Here is a 19,469-nt window from a genome sequence, read left to right on the forward strand (position 1 = left end):
TTTACATCTATATACAGTTACAAAGAGACTATATATACAAAAATATATAAACAATATATAAACAATATATAAACAAAAAGAGTCCCAACTCCCCAAAACTAAAACAGAAAATAAAACCCAATATACGCAGATATACACAGCTAACACAGAACTAGCAAACCAAAGACCAAAATATTTTCCTTAAAAAGACGAAAGCCGCTTCACCAGACCCCTCAACCCGGACTGGGAAAAACAACCTGCTGTCTTCAAGTCTGATGGAAGAAAAGAGGGGAAGACCCTTCTCTCTCCTCCTTGTTTATACTCTTACTTATGTGAAAAACAGGACGGAATACCTAGCATATGAGACTTCCTTGGTTATGACCTGGTATCCAGGAGGAGGCCAACGTGGGGTCTAAAATCCAAACCACTACAACACAACATCACAACAGTGCAAAAAACCAATCCCTGGGGGCACCTCCCTTATGCCAGCAAAGCAGTGGTGAGAAGGACAAGGCAAATACAGCACCAGGGGACCTGGTTTCAACACCAGGCACTGTCACTGCTCCCAGTATGACCTTAGGCAAGTTCCCAGTGATTTAAGAAGGGCAGCAAACCCTTCCTGCTAGTCTGAGCTCCATTTAGCTGCAACCATTTTCTCTGGAGTAGGACTTAAGTTCATGTTACCAGCTAGAATATAGCTAAACTCCCTTGTGCAAATCAACTGACCTGATCCCTCTCCCCCTTGCTGCCCAGCAAGCCCCTGACCATGCCCAGGTACTCACCCTCAGGTGATGCAGACATGTCATGGCTGCAGGAGAAGGTCAGCTCACCCTGGACAGCCAGGGGCTGCAGCTCTGATCAACCCACTTAGGCTGAATGCTGCAGCCAAATCAAGCGTGAGCAGCCAGGCTGGCAGATTTATCAGCACCCTGTATCACTGCTCGTACACCTGACTGCAAACCAGCACAGCTCCTGTCTGGAGTCTGGAGATTACGGGCTGGCCCACGTCAGGGGCTTGGGGAGAGCTGGACACAGTGTTTATTGAGTGTCATGCCTGAGCCACAGTTCATAAACACATCTCTGGGCTGGTAACAGGGAGGAGCCCACGTGCATGAACCCTGCTCTTCAAACTGTACAAGGGAAGATGAAACTCCAGCAGTACAAAGCAGAATGGAATAGCTCTGTGGCTAGAACCAAAGGGTCTCTTGGTCTGTGCCACACAAAGCAGGCTGGGCCAGAGGCAGTGAGCAGAAGACCTCATGTTGTTCACTGGTCTCTGCAGACCTTGGCTGGGCACAGTCTCAAATGAAGGACACCGAGATGGAACTGAAGTGGCAGATGAAGTCTAGTGACAGCAGCTCCAGGCTCTTTGCAGGCCTAGAGCCCCCTGCAATACAACGAACGCGCCCCTTCCCCCCTTCTACCTGCACAGCAGACTCCTGCTCCAGCATCCCTTCAGGAGATCCTTGCTTGCAGCAAGAAGGCAAGGGGTCCACAGTGGTTGGTGCATGCCCTCTCTGAAAGACACGCAAGGGAGTCACACCAGTTGTCCAAAGGAACAGACCTCCTGGAGACCACTTCTGTCCCACCCTCTCCTGGGGCTGCAGCTCAGGGTGACCCTGCAGAGCTGTGCTCATCCCTCTGCTTGGGCTTTGCCTACCCCACCTTGGATCCAGATGCTGAACCGGGGCCATCTGCACAAAGCACTGGGGCGCTGCAGGGGAGCCACACAGCTTTGGTCCCAGAAACAGGAGCTCTGCTCTTGCAGTCCACCTGGGGGTACCTTCTGGCACACCCCAGGGAAGAGCAGTGCCACAGTGCCCGTGAGATTGCCCCCCTCATTCTCCCCCACTGTGAGACAGCGTTTAGCTTTGCTTTGTGCAGCCTCTGGCACTGGGGACTTTCACAAATCTAGAACAGGCAAACTCAGGAATGAGACAATCCCTGGGGCTGTTTGTGAAGGTAGCGCAGGCTCCACCTCGAAGAAAACTCATCTCTTTGCTCCATTAATTGCTGTCCCTTGTTAATGATAATTTCCTGAACACTTCCCACTGATGCCTCTACCAGGTCTCATTCACTCATTATCACCTCACCTAGGGCATCTCCAAAAGTCCCCCTTATTTAACTGTAGACATGTATCACTGCTGAAAACTCCTATCACAAAGCAGCTTGTTTTACTAACACTTTGTCACTGTTACCTGTTATATCTAACAGCAATACCTTTGCAGTTCTGGAGAAACCAACACTGTGGGCACAACCCCATCTGAGAAATCAGAGCCTGGGAGAGCTTGAAAAATAACAAACACAGTTCTAAGAAATGAATAGCTTTTGATCCCAAGAGCTCTTTCCATTTCCATGAAAACAGCTCAAAAAACTAAGGTCTCTGGCAGTTCCTCAACACTTACCTGTTTCCAGACCCTGAACTGAGATTGTCTGGCTTGCTCATTCCCCAAGACTTTGTTCTGTGTCCTCTCCTTAGTGACATCTGAGCATTTGAACATCCCTTTAAAGCCTCAGAGACTGTACAGGTCAGTGCCACGTTGTACCCACAAAAGCCAGCACAGAGTTAAACTGGGACTCTGCAAAGGGACATGATTTACCTTGGGAAAAACAGGAATGTTGTGTAAAAAAAGAGCTAACTCATGCTGAGAAAAAGTGACCAAGAGTTACAGTGAATAATAGCAAATAATTGCCACTGGGCACCTGTGTGGGCTTCAGGGAAGTTTTGTGAGCCAGGGTTCCAGTATTCTCTCTCAAGTGCTGTCCCCTGGATGCTGTAATATCTACAATACCCACAGGAAAAATAATTTCTCCCTCTGCTATCCTGAGATGGCTCCTGGGAAGAGGCTTGACATCCCTCGTGCCTCAGTGCTGTTGCATTCCAGGTTCACACCTGAGATAAAAACATTGAATTCCAGCAGCACCTGCAGACAGACCCAGGGGTGCAGTGAAACTCTGCCAGAAATTTAGAAGCAGAGGAGGTCTCCGAAGAAAACCGCTCCTTCAGCTACAAAGAGTTTTGTTTTTCCAAGATCCAGAGTGCTGCCTGTGACCTTTGGAGGAGCTCCTGGGCTGGTGGTGATGTAGCTGTGAAGGAACGCGAGGCTCCTTCCCCGGCGCTGGCATCTCCTGTAACCAGAGAAGTGATGGCCCGGCACAGGCACTCGCTGGCTGCTGCCACTCTGCCCTCAGCTGCTCTTCCTTTGCTTCAGGGAAGGGGCAGGGAAGTGTGTGCAGCAGAGAACCTTAAAATCCTTGGAGGAGAGGAAATAACAGTGGGCTTTGCTGTGTGAGGACGCTGTGTGTGCCTTTACTCAGGGAAGGAGGTGCAGCCCTTCCTGCACTCAGCCACCTGAGAAACCATGCCAGGATGGGTCCAGGACTGCAGTTACTGAAGGGAACTGCTGCTCCCTGAGCACTTGGCAGTACCCTCCTGGTGCAAGGACACAGGTACACAGGGGTTCACCTTACTCCAGCACGTCCCTTTCTGCTTACCGAGGAAAATGCTCCCCGTGCTCCTGTCACCTGCCGAGGCTCCAGGAGCAGCCAGGCTCCCAGACCCTGCTCAGCAAGCTGTTCCCTCAGGAGACGTCAATGGAGCTTTAAAGCCGAGTCAGCAACAGAAGCTGAATAATTTAAATCTTTAGCAATTCTGCCACTGCTGCCCAGCCGTGGATAACAGCAGGTACTCAGGAAAACAGTGGCGCTGTCAGGCTGCTTCCTCCTGTTGGGAGAGCAGCAGTGATGCAGGCAGAAATGCATAAACAAGGGGATGAGGATGCTCTGCAGAGCTGGGATAGACGCTGCAGCTCAGAGCAGGCAACTCTCAGAGCATCACACGGCTGAGCCTTCCCTTTCCTGGGGTGTTTGTGGCTTCTGGCATGGTGATCCATGATCTATCCAGGGGACCACAAGACATCTTACCCACAGGATTAACATCCACTGTTTGTCCCCCTCTTAGAGACCAGGCAGTTCTGAGACCAGAAACCATCCCCTAGTTCAGCCTGAATCTGAAAAATCCCAGTTCTAGGAACGAGGAATTTGGCATTATGCCCACAATATGGGCCAAGGACAAATCACTTCTTAATTACTGCTCATAGTGCAGATTTCAGCTTTCACTCAAGAAGGTACCAAACTAAAAGACGTAACAAGAGCCTGCTCAGGCTGCAATTAATCTACCCCAGCTATTGATCCTGTTGGATCCCCTGGCCCTGCTGTAACTGCAAGGCTTCAGATCACTGAGAGATACCAGCATTTTTTACGCCTGTTTGGGGATCTCGAGAGCAAGAGATTTGCAGCACTTGGCTGCAGTGCATGCCTGGAGGCAGCACAGACCAACCTCCTGAGAGAGCAGATGAATGCACAGTCCCCACCTGGGAGGCTGCACTCTGCTCCTCTTGGAAAGAAATCTGCTCTGCTGCTGAACACCAAGCCAGAGAGCAGGAACTCAGCTCTCGTCCCACACTTCCAGTGTACCTTTATTCTCAGCCACCCTGAGGTCTGCCCTGTACCTAAATACCAAGGTCTGCACCAAGATCTTCTTGCTCTGTTCAGGCAGTTTGACAAAATATTGTCTCCTTCAGTCTGCAGTGGCCAACAGCACTGAGAGCACAAGTCTGAGGGTTGTTTATTGCTGTGACAGCACAAGGGCACTCAGAATTACCTGCTTTCCTTCAGCACATCACCCAGCTGTCCTGAGTGCCCATCTCCACAACCCCCAAAGGACATCTGCTATGTGCATGTCCAAACAAGTCACACAGCCTGTCCCCTCAGCAGAACTGGCCGGAGATGCTGGGGTCACCCAAAAGAGAAATGTTCACAGAATAGCAGTGAATTCCCAGGGGCCATTTCACAGACCACAAGGGGGAGGATGGGGCATTTTGCCCAGGATACACAGCTTGACAGACTCCCAGGGAGGGCCCACAGCAGCCCCTGACTGTGCTGCTGCAGCACGCTGCCCAGCCAGACCACTGGCACATTTTCACAGTGTGAAAAGCTCAGCTTTATGCTCACTCCTGGAAATCCACTGTATCCAGTGTATGTGGAGCTGCAGGAGGATGTGAGAGGCACCTGAGGCCAAAATCCCGAGGACAGGCTCACCAAAACAGTGTCGGGCTCCTACAGAGTTAGTGCTTGAAGCAGGGCTCACTGCTTGGCTCCCTGGAGAGCCAGGGAAGAGAAAGGAGCATTTCCAAGGGTATAATTTAGCTGACCTACTTCCACGTGTGGCGCAGCACGGGAAGGACTCCCTCCTCCCCTCCCAGACTGGAGGGAGTTGAGGTGAGCGGTTGGGATGCAGAGGTCTACACCACAGGACCCTGGGCTGGGGCAGAGCACCCCCTCAAACAGCACGATGCCCTCGATGGCACCGATGTGCAAAGAGCAGCCCCGCTCTGCCCAACACACGAGCAGCACAATTCTACCCCAGAAACATCCAAATCCTCTCAGCTGCTGTTGCCATGGCAACGCCAGAGCCAGGATCCACCAGCCTTTGATGTTCAGATCTGCTCAAAGCGTGCAAAATGTTTAAAGCATGCAAAATGCCATTCGGAAGCTGGGGAGCTGAGTGGAGGAGCACCTGACCGCCCTGAGGATGGAAGGCTCTCCAAGGAGCAGGGATTAATGCTGGCCAGCACTGCTTCCTCTCCTCCACCGCACGGCACTACCAGCACGCTGCTGCCTCTGTGCCCCAGCTCACCCACTTAATGGAGTTTAATATTTAACATCAGACAAGTTGCTGTTTCACAGGGTAATTTGGGTTATTAATAAAAAATCTCCCTTCCCCCTAATTATTCAAAAATGAGATGGTGTTACTCCCTGTTAGCAGTGCTGGGAGCTGAGCCCTACGGGAGCATTGGCCCAGCGCTGGTGACGGGCGCTCAGGAAGGGCTGAGCAGTCGGAAGAGCCAGCAGGGCCAAGGAAGATGCAGCACAAACGCTGTCCCCATCACCCATCGCATCACAGCGGAGGGGGAAGTCATTCCACACGACACACACATGGGTTGTGCCAACCACGGGAGGAGCTGCCTGCCTGATCACCCCTCCAGCAGTGCACAGAGATGCCCTGCACGGCAAGGGCACCCCCGACCTTAGGACTGCATAATTGCTTACCTTAAAACATGAACACTCTTGTAACACTTATCACTGGGATTCTCTGAGGCTTTGCTAAAAACCAGCGCTGTCGGTGCCAGGAAATGCTCAGCACTGCCCCTGCATCCACCTGCCTTCCCGAGCAGGTCAGGGTGGTTCAGTACAAGCCAGGATGCTCTGAAGTGTGGGGGCACAGAGAAAGATTTGAAACATCTGAGGGGTTTTTGTGCCAGATTTCTGACAGAATTTCCTTTACAACATGAAACACAGAAACTTGAAGTAGTCTTGTACTACAGACTGTGCTGAAAGGCCCCATAGGCAAGTGCTGCTGATCCCTCTGAAATGTTTTCAGGAGACAGTGAATGCTGCTGCCTCACATTTTGGATGGAAAGGGTGTTTTCTCTGTGCCTTACTGAGCTGCTGCTGGCCTTGGAGGACTTCCCTGGCAAGTCCAAGAGCGCATCTCCCCACTGGCAGGGATGAGTGCACAAGTTCTGAGAAGGAGTTTTGCTGATACAGTACTGATGGGCAGTGATATTTTATACTTCTGCCCTGTGATACTGCAGCTCCTCTTACTGCAACCTCAGCTCCACAGCCATTTGACAGCAGGCTGACAGGAAGCATTTTTTCCCAGTCCTCCCAGGAAGGGGGTCAGCCTGCTGGCCATCGTGCTGCTCTCCACCAGGAGCTCGTTGCTGCGCGTCGGGGCAGTGGCACGGCCAAGCTGCGTGTAAGGAGAGCTGCCACACCACGCTCCACTGAGCAATTCCTGCTTGGACCAAACCTACTGTCACTGGGAGCCGAGGTGATTCTGCCAGGAAAAGAGCTGAAGAACGAAAAAGCCTAGAAAATTACAGCCTGCAGGCCAAATACTGATGCCATGCAGGCATCTCTGAGAGCTGAAACCCCCCGTGCCAAAGACAGAGTCCCACAGATACAGATTCTGTTTCAGTACTGAAGATGGGAAGAACTATAACACTCCCCACTGCAGTAAAAGCAAGTCTAACATCAAAAGCCAGTTTGGTAAGATTTACTTTTCTCAGAACTCTCTAGCACACCACCCACCCCCTGCACTCCACTGCCTGTTCCCACTGCCAGACAGAGGACTTTCATCCACCACGAGGGAAGTGTAGAGGGGAAATAAAAAACCACTCCAAAAGAAGAGAAACTCCACCCAGAGATTCAGAAGGCAAGAACACTGGATTATTGAAGTTTAGTATCTTATTTAAGGACACACTACTCCTATAACCAAACCCATGGAAATCATTTACAGTGTGAGAGGGTGCATATGGTTATAGCAACAGTAAAACCTCACACTTCAGCCATCAGCAGAGTGCAGCTGATTCCCAGGCAGGCCAAAGGAAGACCTTTTCCTCTTCCCCTCCCCATTCAGATGAGTGGAGTAAAAAGCTTGGTTGGTTGGCACCTCGTCTCTGCCTAAAGCTCTGACAGATGCTACCCAGTGGAAGCAAGGGACAGCCCAAGGCAGCCATTTCTCTGCTCCATCACTGCAGCTTGTGTGACATCTGCACAAACAGGGGCAACTGACTCGTAAGAATTTCCCATATTCAGTCCCTGTAAGGTGACAGCACAGGCACTGCCCTCTCCACTTTCCTGACACTTCCCTTAAAACAGAGTCCCCTTTCCTGATACTTCCCTCAGAGTCCAAGCCATCCAGTGCATCAGCATGCCAGGCAGCTGTGCTATCTAACATAGTTTATACTCTGCCCAGGGTTTCAGCACGCTGTTCTCTGCATTTCCCATGGAAAAAGTCTAATGCAGGTCGAATGCACCTGACAAGTCCTGTCCCCACAGCACAGTGAAGGAGCACAGCCTTCACTTCTGCTTGCTGTCTGGCTGCAGTACCTTTTCCATTAGACAGGAGTCTTCCCAATGGCCTGGACACACACACGCTCTCTCCTTCCTTCCTCATCTCTGGATAAATATAGAAACCTCGTCTGTTTTCTAAATGCTCTCCTGCTGCTGTGTTCTCTCCTTCTGCCTCCCAAGACACTTTGGTGAATACCTGCTGCTTTGTCTCTGCTGTAGATTTTTCACTGAGGCTGCAACATTTTGAAGGCACAGATTTAACATAGTCCCCTACACTTGCAAGCCCCACACAGAAATGTGTGGCTCTGGCTTAACGTTTCACCCAGTCAGCAAAATTTCATTTGCAAATAGGAAAAGGGCTTGAATTTTTGCTGCTGTTTGCAGAGTTGAGGCTCAAAACATGACATAATCAGCTGTGAAAGAAAATGTGAATTTTCAGATGGCTCTGCTAGGCTGGTAAGTGCCCTTAGGGAGGGAAGGTGTCAGGAACTTCCCCGTGCCCAGGAAGCTGCCCTCGACTCACTGACGGTTTTAGCAAGCTGCTCTGTTCAGCCCAGAGCTAACACTTTCAGAATGTACCCCCATGGCATTTGGAGAGCTGAAGGTGAGGACTGTGAGAGAGATGTAAATAGGCCAGGGAACTCAGAAATCTCCATCATCCTTCCATCACACCCCTGGTGATGCCGCACCTTTCCAGACCACCACAGAGAGGGTATATTTCTGAAGAACCTTGACACACTTAGACAATTAAAACAAATTAGCATAATTCAGACTAAACTTCTAATTTTAGCACTCTGTAAAGCTGCTTTCCTTTGAGCTTAGTTCTAGCTTGCTGCACCTCAGCCTCACCACACTGCAGACATCTTCATACAGTGGAGCCTGAGCCCCTCAGGCTGCCAAGTGGAGGGCTTGCACAGGGGCACCTCCTTTGTGCTCACCCTCCCAAAAGCACTTGCTGCAGGCAGGGCTCTTCCTGCTGTGAGGACAGGGCACAGGGGGAAGAACTGGAACAGATTTCTGAACGCTACAAGGTTTCAGACACCCTTCACCTCCTTCCAGCACCTCCTTAACCACTGGGCTCCCCAGCCACATACAGATGCTGTTATTACCTGAATAATTTAAGAGCCTGTAGAGCAGCAGTGCAGAATAGCACCAACATCCTCCCCGTGCTCCCTCCCGCCAGCGAGTCCCTGCAGCAGTGGATTCTGCTCCTACCCAGCATCCCTCACATCCACATGCCTGTTCACCCCACCCCACCGTGGTGCTGCATCTCCCTCCTGCCTGGGAACGTCAGGAAAAGACACAGGCACTGCTCTGAAATGCCTTTATAACCAAGTACTGTGCATGCTGTTCTTCAGCTACAACTTCTGGACAACTATTTAGAGGGGAAGGGATGGAATTCCCAAGTCAAACACAGGTCTATATATATGTATATATATAAATACATATATCAGCTCATGTTATCTCAGAGACCAGGCTCTCTTGGCACCACATTCTGCAAAGAGCAAGGCAGACAGTGAAAGAAGAAATAGGTGAACACCAGAGAGGACCTGCTATCATATAAATATTCTAATTTTGCTAATTGGGTCACTCAAGAGGGCTCTTGGTCCACGTCCATTGCGATGCCAGAAACTCCTGTAACATCCCCACTGTGAGGAAACGCTGAGATCAGCACTGCCTTTTTCCGTCCTGCACACAAACATGCTGGGCACTGTCCTCTGCCATCCCTCCCCAGACATGATGCCAGCTCTGGAAGGAAAATACAAGTGCTGGGAGCAGAGCTGCTCCCGTTACAACCAGCTCATGCTGCGTGGCCACCCCACAGGAAAACACTCGGGGTGTGGTGAGCAGTGGCAAGTGATACTGCACAGAGTTAATCACAAGTCAGTTTGAAACAGCCTCCTCCTGCTGACTCCCTCCCAGAGAGACACAGGGACAGGTGGAGATGGAGGAGAAACCGTAGTGGCTTGAGAGGACAATGCCCCTCCCAGGCCACCTGTAATCCTGACAGCATTTCCATTCCTGCAGGACTCCAGTGGCAGGTCAGACAAGCAGCATCAGAGGAAGCCACAGTCCCACACAGTCCCTCTGCTTCCCAACCTAGCCTAAAAGCAAGAACTAAATATTTATTAAGCTTGTATGAATCAGAGGTCTGAGTCTCCTGACAGTGCAGCCAGCTGACGTAATCCTCCCCAAATCCCGACGGGACTTGCTTCCCCAACAACCTTGGCAGAGCTTGGAGGGTCACAGTTACCTTGCTGTCATACAGAGCAGTTCCAGGCTGGAACACTGGGCAGAGGTGGAGGAGCAAATCCTCCACAGTTGCTCCATCCCTCTGTGCTCCAATCACCTGTAAAGCAGCTCAAGCTTTGCCCCAATTTGCCAGCAGCTCTGTACACAAACTACCTTGCCAGCTTTACACACTGGACATTTACAGCAGAAAAGATGCAACACTGCTATTGCTTTAAACCTGGCACACAAACAACCCAGAAGAAGATGTAAGATGACCCTTTAATTTGCAAAACAATTTTGACAGTCTAGATAACAGCCGACAGTTGAGTTCATTACCACTTATAGTTCAATTCTTTGCCTATACTGTCCCTCAGGTTACATTCAGAGTGGTAAAAGCTAGGGCTTCATTTAGTCTCAAAGGCTTTGGCTGCCCTGATATCCCTCCCTTGCCCCTTCTCCTGTGCCACTGCACAGTAGCATCACATTCCAGGAAGAAGATACCAATTCCTTTGCAGAAAAAGTGCCTCTGACAGAGAGCTCTGGAGTACAAACACCTAATCGTGGCTGCAGGGAGCTGTTGCAAGAGCTGGAGCCCAGCTGGGTGTTCTCCTGGCCTCACCTAGTGCTGATCTCACGTGGTCCTTGTGCCACACCACAAGCTGCTTGACTTCTCAGGGGAGGTGCCTGCACAGTCACTGCTCTTGCAAGGGTACTTAATTGCTGGCTGGGGTTAAACCACACCAGAGATGCAGGCAGGTTTTTGGCTGATAGAACCAACAAAACTTGCAGTGGGAGAGAACAGAAGCTGCAGCAGGAGCTGCTGCTCTGGGAGCAGGCAGAGAAAGGAGACAAAGCAGCTCTTGTGCCCTGAGACTCTGCAGGTCCTCTCTCCAGCTTGCAGGTGAGATACCAGCACAGCTCCCAGTAGCCAGTGAAGAGCCGGGTGGCTGACAGCCATGTCACCTCTCTGGCAGGGTCTGCTGCAAGAATCCAGGCAGCCCAATGCAGTGACCGTGCAGAGGCCAAACGCCCACGGCAGGAGGACACAGTGGAGCTCAGAAGTGCAGTTACCATGGGCCATCCTGAACCCTCTGCAGCTGGGTCTGCTGAAATCCTCTGCACTCCTTCTGTCCATCACTCTTTTCCCTGCAGCCCCCCAAAGCCAGTGGCAGCTGGAGGCTGCTGCACAGTGACAGCCATTTGGAAGGATGCAGGCGAGCAGAGAGAGCAGCCCCAGCGGCTGCTCCTTGGCAGAGCTCCAGCAGCGATTTCTCACCCCAGTTTCTCGTGTGCTCATTGCATAATTCTGACAGAGGTGTCTGGATTCTACATCTCAGGGATCCTAAGCTCAGACCTAAGTTCCACCCTGATACACCCTATCAGTGAGCAGTCGATGAGTGACCTCTTTTCCTTGTCACACAACGAGCACAAGCGTGGTCACCCTGCACGACTGCTTGACTGTCCTACTAAGGAATCATCCACAACTGCTTCCCTGTCTGATTGAGTTTGTGGCTGTTCCCAACTTGTTCTAGTTCCCACATTTCCCTGGCTTCCTAAGGACGCAAAAATTCAGCCATGGAAAAGCATTCTCATCGGCATCCTCCGCGTCATTGTAATCTCTCAGTGCTGCCTTTCCAGGACGCAGCCTCTCTCCCAGCTCACCTCACTCACCTCAGCTTGGAGTTTCTTCTGACTGTTGTTGCCAGCCATGTAAATGCCCACATTTATTCCTTATCCATGACTGACTGTACAAAGGGGGTCACTTGATCCCCTGCCCTCCCTTTGCTCTTTCCCACCGTTTCCTCCAGCCGGTGGACGAGCTCTCCCTCTGCCACAGCTCCTGCCAAACAGAAACACCTCTCCTGCTTCCCCACATCATTCAAACCCTCTCTCATGGATTTCTTGTCCCCCTGCTCCCAAGCACCCTCCCAGCCTCTGCTGCCAGGATGTATTTCCGAGTGAGTACTGAAACGTCTCCTGCTGCAGAAGCAGTGCTGCACTGAGGATGGGTGCCAGCCTGTTCTGGGGAGAGCCACGGCCCCTCAGGCTGCTCTGTGTGCTGCTTCCAGGAAAACATCAACTAGAAAAAGCCAAGGAATTTTATGCCGAGATTTATTATTAGGAATCACTTTCTTTTACTACTTAACACTGCATTGGGTCAGATGCTCTGCACAGTAACAAGTGACTGTCTTACCCTTGGACAGCTGCAAGACAAAGAGACTAGAGAAGAGTTGTAAGAGAAAAGCAGTTTGTTCCTCCACCCACCAAAAAAAAAAAAGATATTAAAAAAAAAAAAAAGTGGTAAATTCAGGCAGCTCCTCTGTTCTTTACATGCCCAAGAAAAATTTACTCTGAATGTACCAAGTGGATGCATCACATCTTTCATACTAATAATTTATCATTTAAACACTGATAGCAATCATCACAGGAATTTCCTTTTGAGCTTTTGGTCAGATTTTTATTTAATACCATAGCTCCATGAATCCTGCACGTCCAATGAGAAGCACAGCTCTTTGTAGAGAGGCAGATGAAGGTGTCTGCCCCTAGATATATGTCTGAATTTAGTACCAGAATACTTCAACAGGAAGAAAGATTTTCATAAAAGTATTAACTTTTATTTATTAGTCTCAAAGCATGTCAGGTTGCAATGCCACCAGCCACCAATCCTGGTGGCATAGCAGAAAGGTGCTTGTAGATTTATGTTTGAGACAAAAGGGCCCAAATGCTCTGGGCCCCAGTTTGGGGGTTGGACACTTTGGGCCCTTTCTAACAACCCATTTGATGAGCTCTGCCAATGCTTCCAGAATTCCTGGAAAGAGATTTGGTCCATTTTCTGTCTTTAATACATAACCACAACTACAAGTCCCATGCAAGTCAAAAAGAACTCAATAACTGTGCTCACATAACAAGTTGTGGAGCTGCCTCAGAAGCAGCGTCACAACATCCCATCCCCACAGCACGTCGTGCTGCTGCCCACTGACCCTGGCAAAGCCAGGACTGTGTCTCTGAAGTGCTCTGTGTGACCTCTGGGAGGGCTTCCTGCTGAGGGAGCCTGACCACAACTGCAGGGAAAGGAAGAAAGTGTTCCTGACCATCATTGCCTCTCCAAACCACAAAGAACAGACAAAGAGCTGCATCCAAAGCACAGGTGTCGTTCTGTCCATCACCACTTTCCTGTCAGTGCAGCTGGCCACATCAGAGACTGCACAAGCAGCCCAGCAGCAGTGACAGAGTGGCTCTGGTCCCCTGTAAACTGCCCATCTAAGCAAAATGCACAGAGATTTGAAGCTGGGATCCTGCAGCAGGAACAGCAAGGAGCCAACCCAGATGGTGCTTGGCACATTCTCTGATGGCAGTGAACTTCTGTTAGTCCACACTCTGCTCTCTGCCACACCTGCCTGTCTGCAGGGCACCCTGAGAAGTCACCAGCACATTTTGCCACAGCTCTGCTAAGTCCTCCCAGTTCAGCACTTGCACCAAACATTGGAACAGCCACGACTATTGAACACTTGCTCTCTGGGGTCATCCTAAGGCTGAGGCAACCTCCAGCCACCCTGCAGAGCACTCAGAGCAGGAGCAGCCTTCAGGACATGGCTGGCTGTTTCCTGGGACAGCTCAGCCCAAAGCACACGTGCCTGGGCTGGACAGAGAGCACAGGGGAGTGATAAGATCCTGTCCTTAAATCCTTCATGCAGCCCCTGTCAAACAAAACATCAGCTCATCATCTGAGTTACAAAGGCTGGGTGCAGGAAATACTGGAGGAGGGACAAGGTTACACACCTGGACTGTCCCTGTGCCAAGAGCCAAACAAGAGGCACAGAACACGAAAATGGACAGTACAAGGTCAATCAGGTTCTCGTTATGGACATTTCATACAAACCCCAAGAAACTGCCACGGAAGCTGAAGAGCAACAAATACTATCAAGGTCCAAGGAGAAGGGGTTTGGGGAACACAGCATTAAATAACAGAACTCACTGCCTCCAGGCATCACAGAACACAAGGTTCTTGAAGGATTCAACTGTGCAGTTCACAGGACACAGATAACCACACAGAAATGCCAGGAAATGCTAAAGGATGCAAAGCTCGAGACATAACAGCTCATAGCAGGAGCTCACATGGCATGAGATGAGAAGAAACTTGTTCTGGGGCCATCATTTCCTTCCCTCTGGCCATCTCCACTGCTTTGTGTCATGCTGGAACTTCCCTGGATCACAGGTCACACTGCTCACAACTTGCTTTGCAGCAATACTTGATGGGCTCAACCAGCACTGAAGACACGATACCTGCACTGTGCAAGCACTGAGCAGATGAACAGCCTGTGCCCCAAAGAGCAAGGCACAGCCAGCAGGCACTGGCAGAGGAGCAGGAGGAGCCCAGTGACACCACAGTGCTTTCAGTCCACTCCAGTGGCCAGTGCAGGGGCCCTTGGCATGGCCAGGGTCCCACCGGGCTCCCAGGGCACCAACAGGGCACTCCTGACGCTCACCAAACCTCTCCAGCTGCTGCAGCAAAACAGACCGGCACTGCAACCCATGCTGGCAGCCCCCTGCTTGCCCCAGGGACACTGGGACAGTAAAAACCCTGCCAGGAGCAGTCACTGTCACGGGAGGAGGCAGCTGAATGACCCGCACACCCAGCTCCAGCTGCTGCCTGCAGACCTCACAGTTGTCCTGCTGTGTCCACTGAGCTCCCCCTGAGGAGCTGCTCTCTCAGAGCCCTCCTGGGCTGCCCTGGCCGAGCTTCCAGAAAAGCAAGGCTCTCCTCAGGACTCTCAGGGTCCAGCCCTCCAGACTCTCCAAGAGCAGAGCTCTGCTCTGGGGCTCCTGCTCAGAGGGGCCTGAAGTCTCCAAGTCTTTTGCTAAAGGCAGAGGAGGAGCCCACCTAAGAATTCCTGTATCACAACCTCCTACCAGATATACCCTTGACTACCCTTGGGTTCACCTCTCTCCTCGCTGCCTCTCTGCACTGGTGCATGGCACGTCCACCCTCAGAGCCTGCTGTGACAGGAGCAGTCACTTCAAGAGGTCTTCAAGGGGGAGCGAAGCTATTTTACCAACATGCCTGCTCCTGCAGGAAGCTGGGGGCAAGAAAAAACTGGCAGTGACTTTCCAGAGAGGAACTACAGCTCAGAAGAGCTGGCAGAGCCCAGGCTCCAGCATGTCGGTGTCAGCAGAGGGGACAGACACCCCTGATCCCTGATCTGCTGCCAGCAAGTGATGTGCCTTTGCTGGGAAGGACGACCCTCGTCCCATGCACAAACACAGCCTGCCCTGAGCAGCAGAACTCACAGTCCCCTGCACAAACGTGCCTTCTCTGTTAGGGGTCTGCTCCTGCTGCCCCCTGGTTTCAGTGTTCTGGTGGAGATCAAGCAGGGGATGGAGTGGACACCAAAACTGCTCCTTCACTAGAGAAAAAGAGTGGGGGTCTCTCGCCCCTTTGCTCTGAACACAAGGAGCAACTCTGGGAAGCTGCAGGAAGCTAGGAACCAGCTATTTTGTTTTAGAGATCCAATCTGTTACTGGTCTGAAGAATTTCTTGAGCTGCCTTGATGAACCCCTCACTTCCCCTTTCACCAGACGTTTTTACAACCCCCCTCCCTAAGATGTCAGGGTAAACAGCAGATTCCTGGTCCTGAAAGTTGTCCTCTCTTTGGCAGACTGTTTCTTGTGCTGACTGCACACAGGTTCACACAGGGACCAGGCTGCCCCTCCGTCATTGCCCCCTCTTTTCCCCCCACAAACAGCACTCACTGCCACAACACAGCACCTGGACACAGGGCTGCTCTCCCCAGGGCACTGACCTTTTTCTTCCGGTCCCGAGAGCGGTTCCTGCGCTTGCGATTGGATTCCTCCTTCTCCTTCTGTTCCTGCAGAGCCTGAGCCTCAATATCTTTGATTTTCTTCAGCTGCTTAGCTGCTTGAGCCATGGCTGGTCAGACTGCAGTCCCCTCCAGAGCTCACACCTGCACTTTCCACGCAGAAAAATCCTCTGATTCCTGGCCAGGGAAGTCCCTTCCTGTCGCGCAAACGCTGCCGACCCAGATGAGCGTGAAACCAGCAATGGGAGGAAAATCAAAAGCAGTCAGCAAGCCCCAAAGGGCAGCCAATGTCTCCAGCTAGTTGCTAGATGGAGTGTGGGACACCTTTATAAAGCATTAATAATCCCAAATCCAGCTGTTTCAGAGGTTCTACGCACCATTGCAGCAGCCCCTGACTGCGCTGGCACATCCTGCAGAACGTTCTTGTGGGACAAGACGCTGGGCTGGTGCTGTGCTCTCTCCCTCACTGTTTCTCCTGCAGTATGAGAAGAGATGCAGGCAGGCAGCCACAGGAAGGAAAATAACTCCCAGCAATTAATGCACGATGACAATAGAGAAGCAGTGAAAAAGGAGGCCGATGCATTTCATCCGACTCCTGAGTTCTCTGTAGCAATGCCTAAAGAACAGTAACCTGCACGTAGTCAGTCAGGGGCTTTACCACTGCAGTGCTGCTGAGGCAGGCACATATTCCAGGCTCTCCAGTTTTCCTCCTCACAGTCAGTCTCTGTGCAGCGGCTGCATCACTCCCTCGCTCCCCGGGTTACGATTCCATCTCCTTTCAAGGGGAGCAGGAGGGAACGGCTGCATCGGCTGGGAGGCAGCATCTCTGCTCAGAAAACAGCCTGGACTGCAAAGGACGTGCCAAGTACTGGAGCAAAGTGCAGCTCAGCAGCATCCTTTCCTCCTCGCATCTCTCCGCTCCGTGAGCAGTGAGGGGAGGGGAGGGATCTCAGCTGTGAACAGGAGACAGAAACCAAGGGCTCAGTCTGCTCGTTGACTACACAGCAGCAGCAAAGTAAACCCAATCCACCAGCTCCTGCCCACCCAGGCATCACCAGAGCTCAAGTCCTCTCTGAGGATACCCAGGCAAGACGCCCAGAGAGTCAGCCCTGCATTTCACCTGCAGCTGCCTTCCAAAAGCACAAACAATTCCGAGTGGGAACCCAGGGGTCAGGCCTGGAGGAGTAACTGTGGTTCCTGCACATGCTATCAGTGTGGGAGGGGGCCAGGATAAAAGGGGGGTGGGCTCTTCTGTGGCAACTACACCATCAGTTGAGCAAAGCAGATGTTTACCTGCTCAGGCACTTCTGAGCAGCCCTGCCTTAAAGAATAGGGACATTCAATGAACTCAGTGAAGTCAAAAAATGCCTCACTCCGTGGGAAGGCTATTCTGCAGGTGCAGACTCTAATAACCAGTTGAGTGGCCATTCTTGGGGTCTGGATATGCTTGGGCAGAGAACTTTTCAAAATACTGTTCCTGGCCATATCACTGATACAAACCCCCTCTCCCTGCTGCCCTGTGTGTTACTGCATGAATTGCAAAATACCCAAAATACCACCAGTCCCTGCCTGCCCACAAAGCAGCACAGAGAAGTAGGCAGCAAGACTCCAGAGAGCCCCAGCTTCAGACTCCATCTATAAATCAGAGGGATTATTGATCTAATGCCCTTTAGGTACAGCCTGAAAGGCACCAAAAGCAACATCTGCCATTGCCAGAAAAGGAAGGTGCACTTGAGCAGATGAATCACTTTTACCAGTGCAGCTGAGGTGCTTGTGCTTTTCTAGGGCTAGAAACGTTTCCCTGTTCAAACTCATTTCCCTTATCACCTTATCCAGAGCAATATTGTATTCTTCAGCCCCTGACTGGATCCCTGTTATCTGCAGCTGTACATCTACTGTCAGAGCTTCCAAACAGTGCTACCCCATAACATCCCAATTCCCTTTTTACCTTCCTACTGCACCAACATTTGCTCCTTGGACTCACTGAGCCCTGTGCAGAATTTGTGATGAAGGTTCTTGAGGACAAGGATCAGGTTTCCACGCAGATCAAAGTGCCTGTCTCACAGCTGGATAGACAGAGATGATCAAGAGTGTCTGCGATGGCCTCTAAAGACACTGGTTTTTTCAGTGCTTTCCTTTGTCCCCAGCCATCACCTGCTGCCTCCTTGCTGCACATCCCCACCCACTTCTGATCCCCTTCTGAGGACCAACTCCTGCGATTGGCTTTGCTCTCTTTGTGTTCACTAACACAAAGCAAAGGAGGACAAGGACACTCCAAAAGCAGCTGCAGCCTTGCCTACTTCAGACTGCAGGAGATTTTTGTCAGGAGGGAACACACAGCACCTTGAACCTGCCCCCTGGAGAACAGCTCCAGCTCCTCCCAGCAGGGCTGACTGAAGCCCTGGTTCAGGAAATCTGCCTTCCAGTAACAGTTCAGTTCTTCCCATGTGACACCCTTTTTCCTTTCCCCCAAGATTCCGGGGGGAATTTCACCCCTACTGAATTCTACATTAGCAGCTTTTGGCAGCCTTCGAAGCGATGCTGAGCTCTCTGAGGTGGCAGCAGCAAGTGCTGCCTCCTGAATGGCCCTCGGTGTTAATGGTGGTTGTTTTAGAAACATCTCTCCTGGGTCTTGACAGCCTGATTTAAAAGTCAACTAAACTGGAATTGGGTACCTCTGCCACACAGGTGAGATTGTTCTGAGCTGGGGCTGACACTGTGCTCACTCAGGAGGCATTTGGCCTGTGACTGGTATCAACCTCTCCGTGCTGTAGGTGTATGGTTGGTGGAAAGGGTCCCCAGAGATCTGCTGCACATAAAGCACTGTCTTCAGCACTCGTGCTGTTTCAGCAAGGACTCAGGACAGGACAAGTGGAAAATAGACTTTGCAATTTCACTTAACTCACCATGTCTTTTTTTGTCCACCAGTGATTTTTATCTTCTTTGAAGAAGTTGTTTGGGAAATATCCAGAACTATAGATGTGTCATATCTTGTTGCTGCTTGTTCCTATTGGATAAAATGGGAAAACAGAGGATGACAGAATTTCAGTAAACAGACTTTCTCCTATAGCTGGAAGTACTATAGGCATCTATTAGCCAACATGTGAGTAGAAAAGGAATTTTTCAAGAGCCTTATTTAATTTTTTGGCACAGAACACCATGTTTATCGCTTTTCCCTTGAAAACAGATTATTTGTACTATGATAACTCTCTGTTATCTCAGTCATAGACTGAGATTCTGCCATGTGACACAAATGACAAACATACTGACTACAGAGTCCCTGTCTAAAGAGTTCACAGGGTAAAGTATTTGGCAAGGGAGAACAAACAGATACCGACGGGAACCTTTGCGAAAATTATCACACCACATGAACGAGGTTGTTACGTGCCAGCCCCACGTACAGAGCTGTCCAACAGAATAGAACCTCCCATAAGGAAGGAAGCTCAGGAACAAATTCCTGATTCTCTCTGCAAGGCACTGCAGCTGTTTCAGGAGATTAGGCATGTAGCTGGAGTCCTG

At 50.9% G+C, this 19,469-nt stretch overlaps 1 protein-coding gene across 11 annotated transcripts in view; it reads right to left on the minus strand.

Moving 5' to 3' along the window:
- ANK1 (ankyrin 1) overlaps positions 1-16,896 on the minus strand; it is a 50,462-nt gene extending 33,566 nt beyond the window's left edge. For 5 of the 11 annotated variants that reach the window (XM_050326044.1, XM_050326041.1, XM_050326050.1 and 2 more), the window contains exons 1-2: positions 15,933-16,895; positions 1,404-1,496 (exon numbers count right to left, since the gene is read on the minus strand). In XM_050326044.1, the coding sequence (XP_050182001.1) occupies positions 1,404-1,496; positions 15,933-16,058 (219 nt within the window). In that variant the 5' untranslated portion in view covers positions 16,059-16,895. Of the gene's footprint in view, positions 1-761; positions 865-1,403; positions 1,497-15,932 lie in introns of those variants that run through there. The other 6 variants (XM_050326042.1, XM_050326040.1, XM_050326052.1 and 3 more) reach the window with 5 other exon arrangements.
- Between the last annotated feature and the right edge of the window lie 2,573 nt (positions 16,897-19,469).

This window comes from Myiozetetes cayanensis, unplaced genomic scaffold (genome assembly GCF_022539395.1).
Source record: "Myiozetetes cayanensis isolate MyiCay16 unplaced genomic scaffold, myiCay2020 scf30, whole genome shotgun sequence".
Classification (NCBI taxonomy): Eukaryota; Metazoa; Chordata; class Aves; order Passeriformes; family Tyrannidae; genus Myiozetetes; species Myiozetetes cayanensis.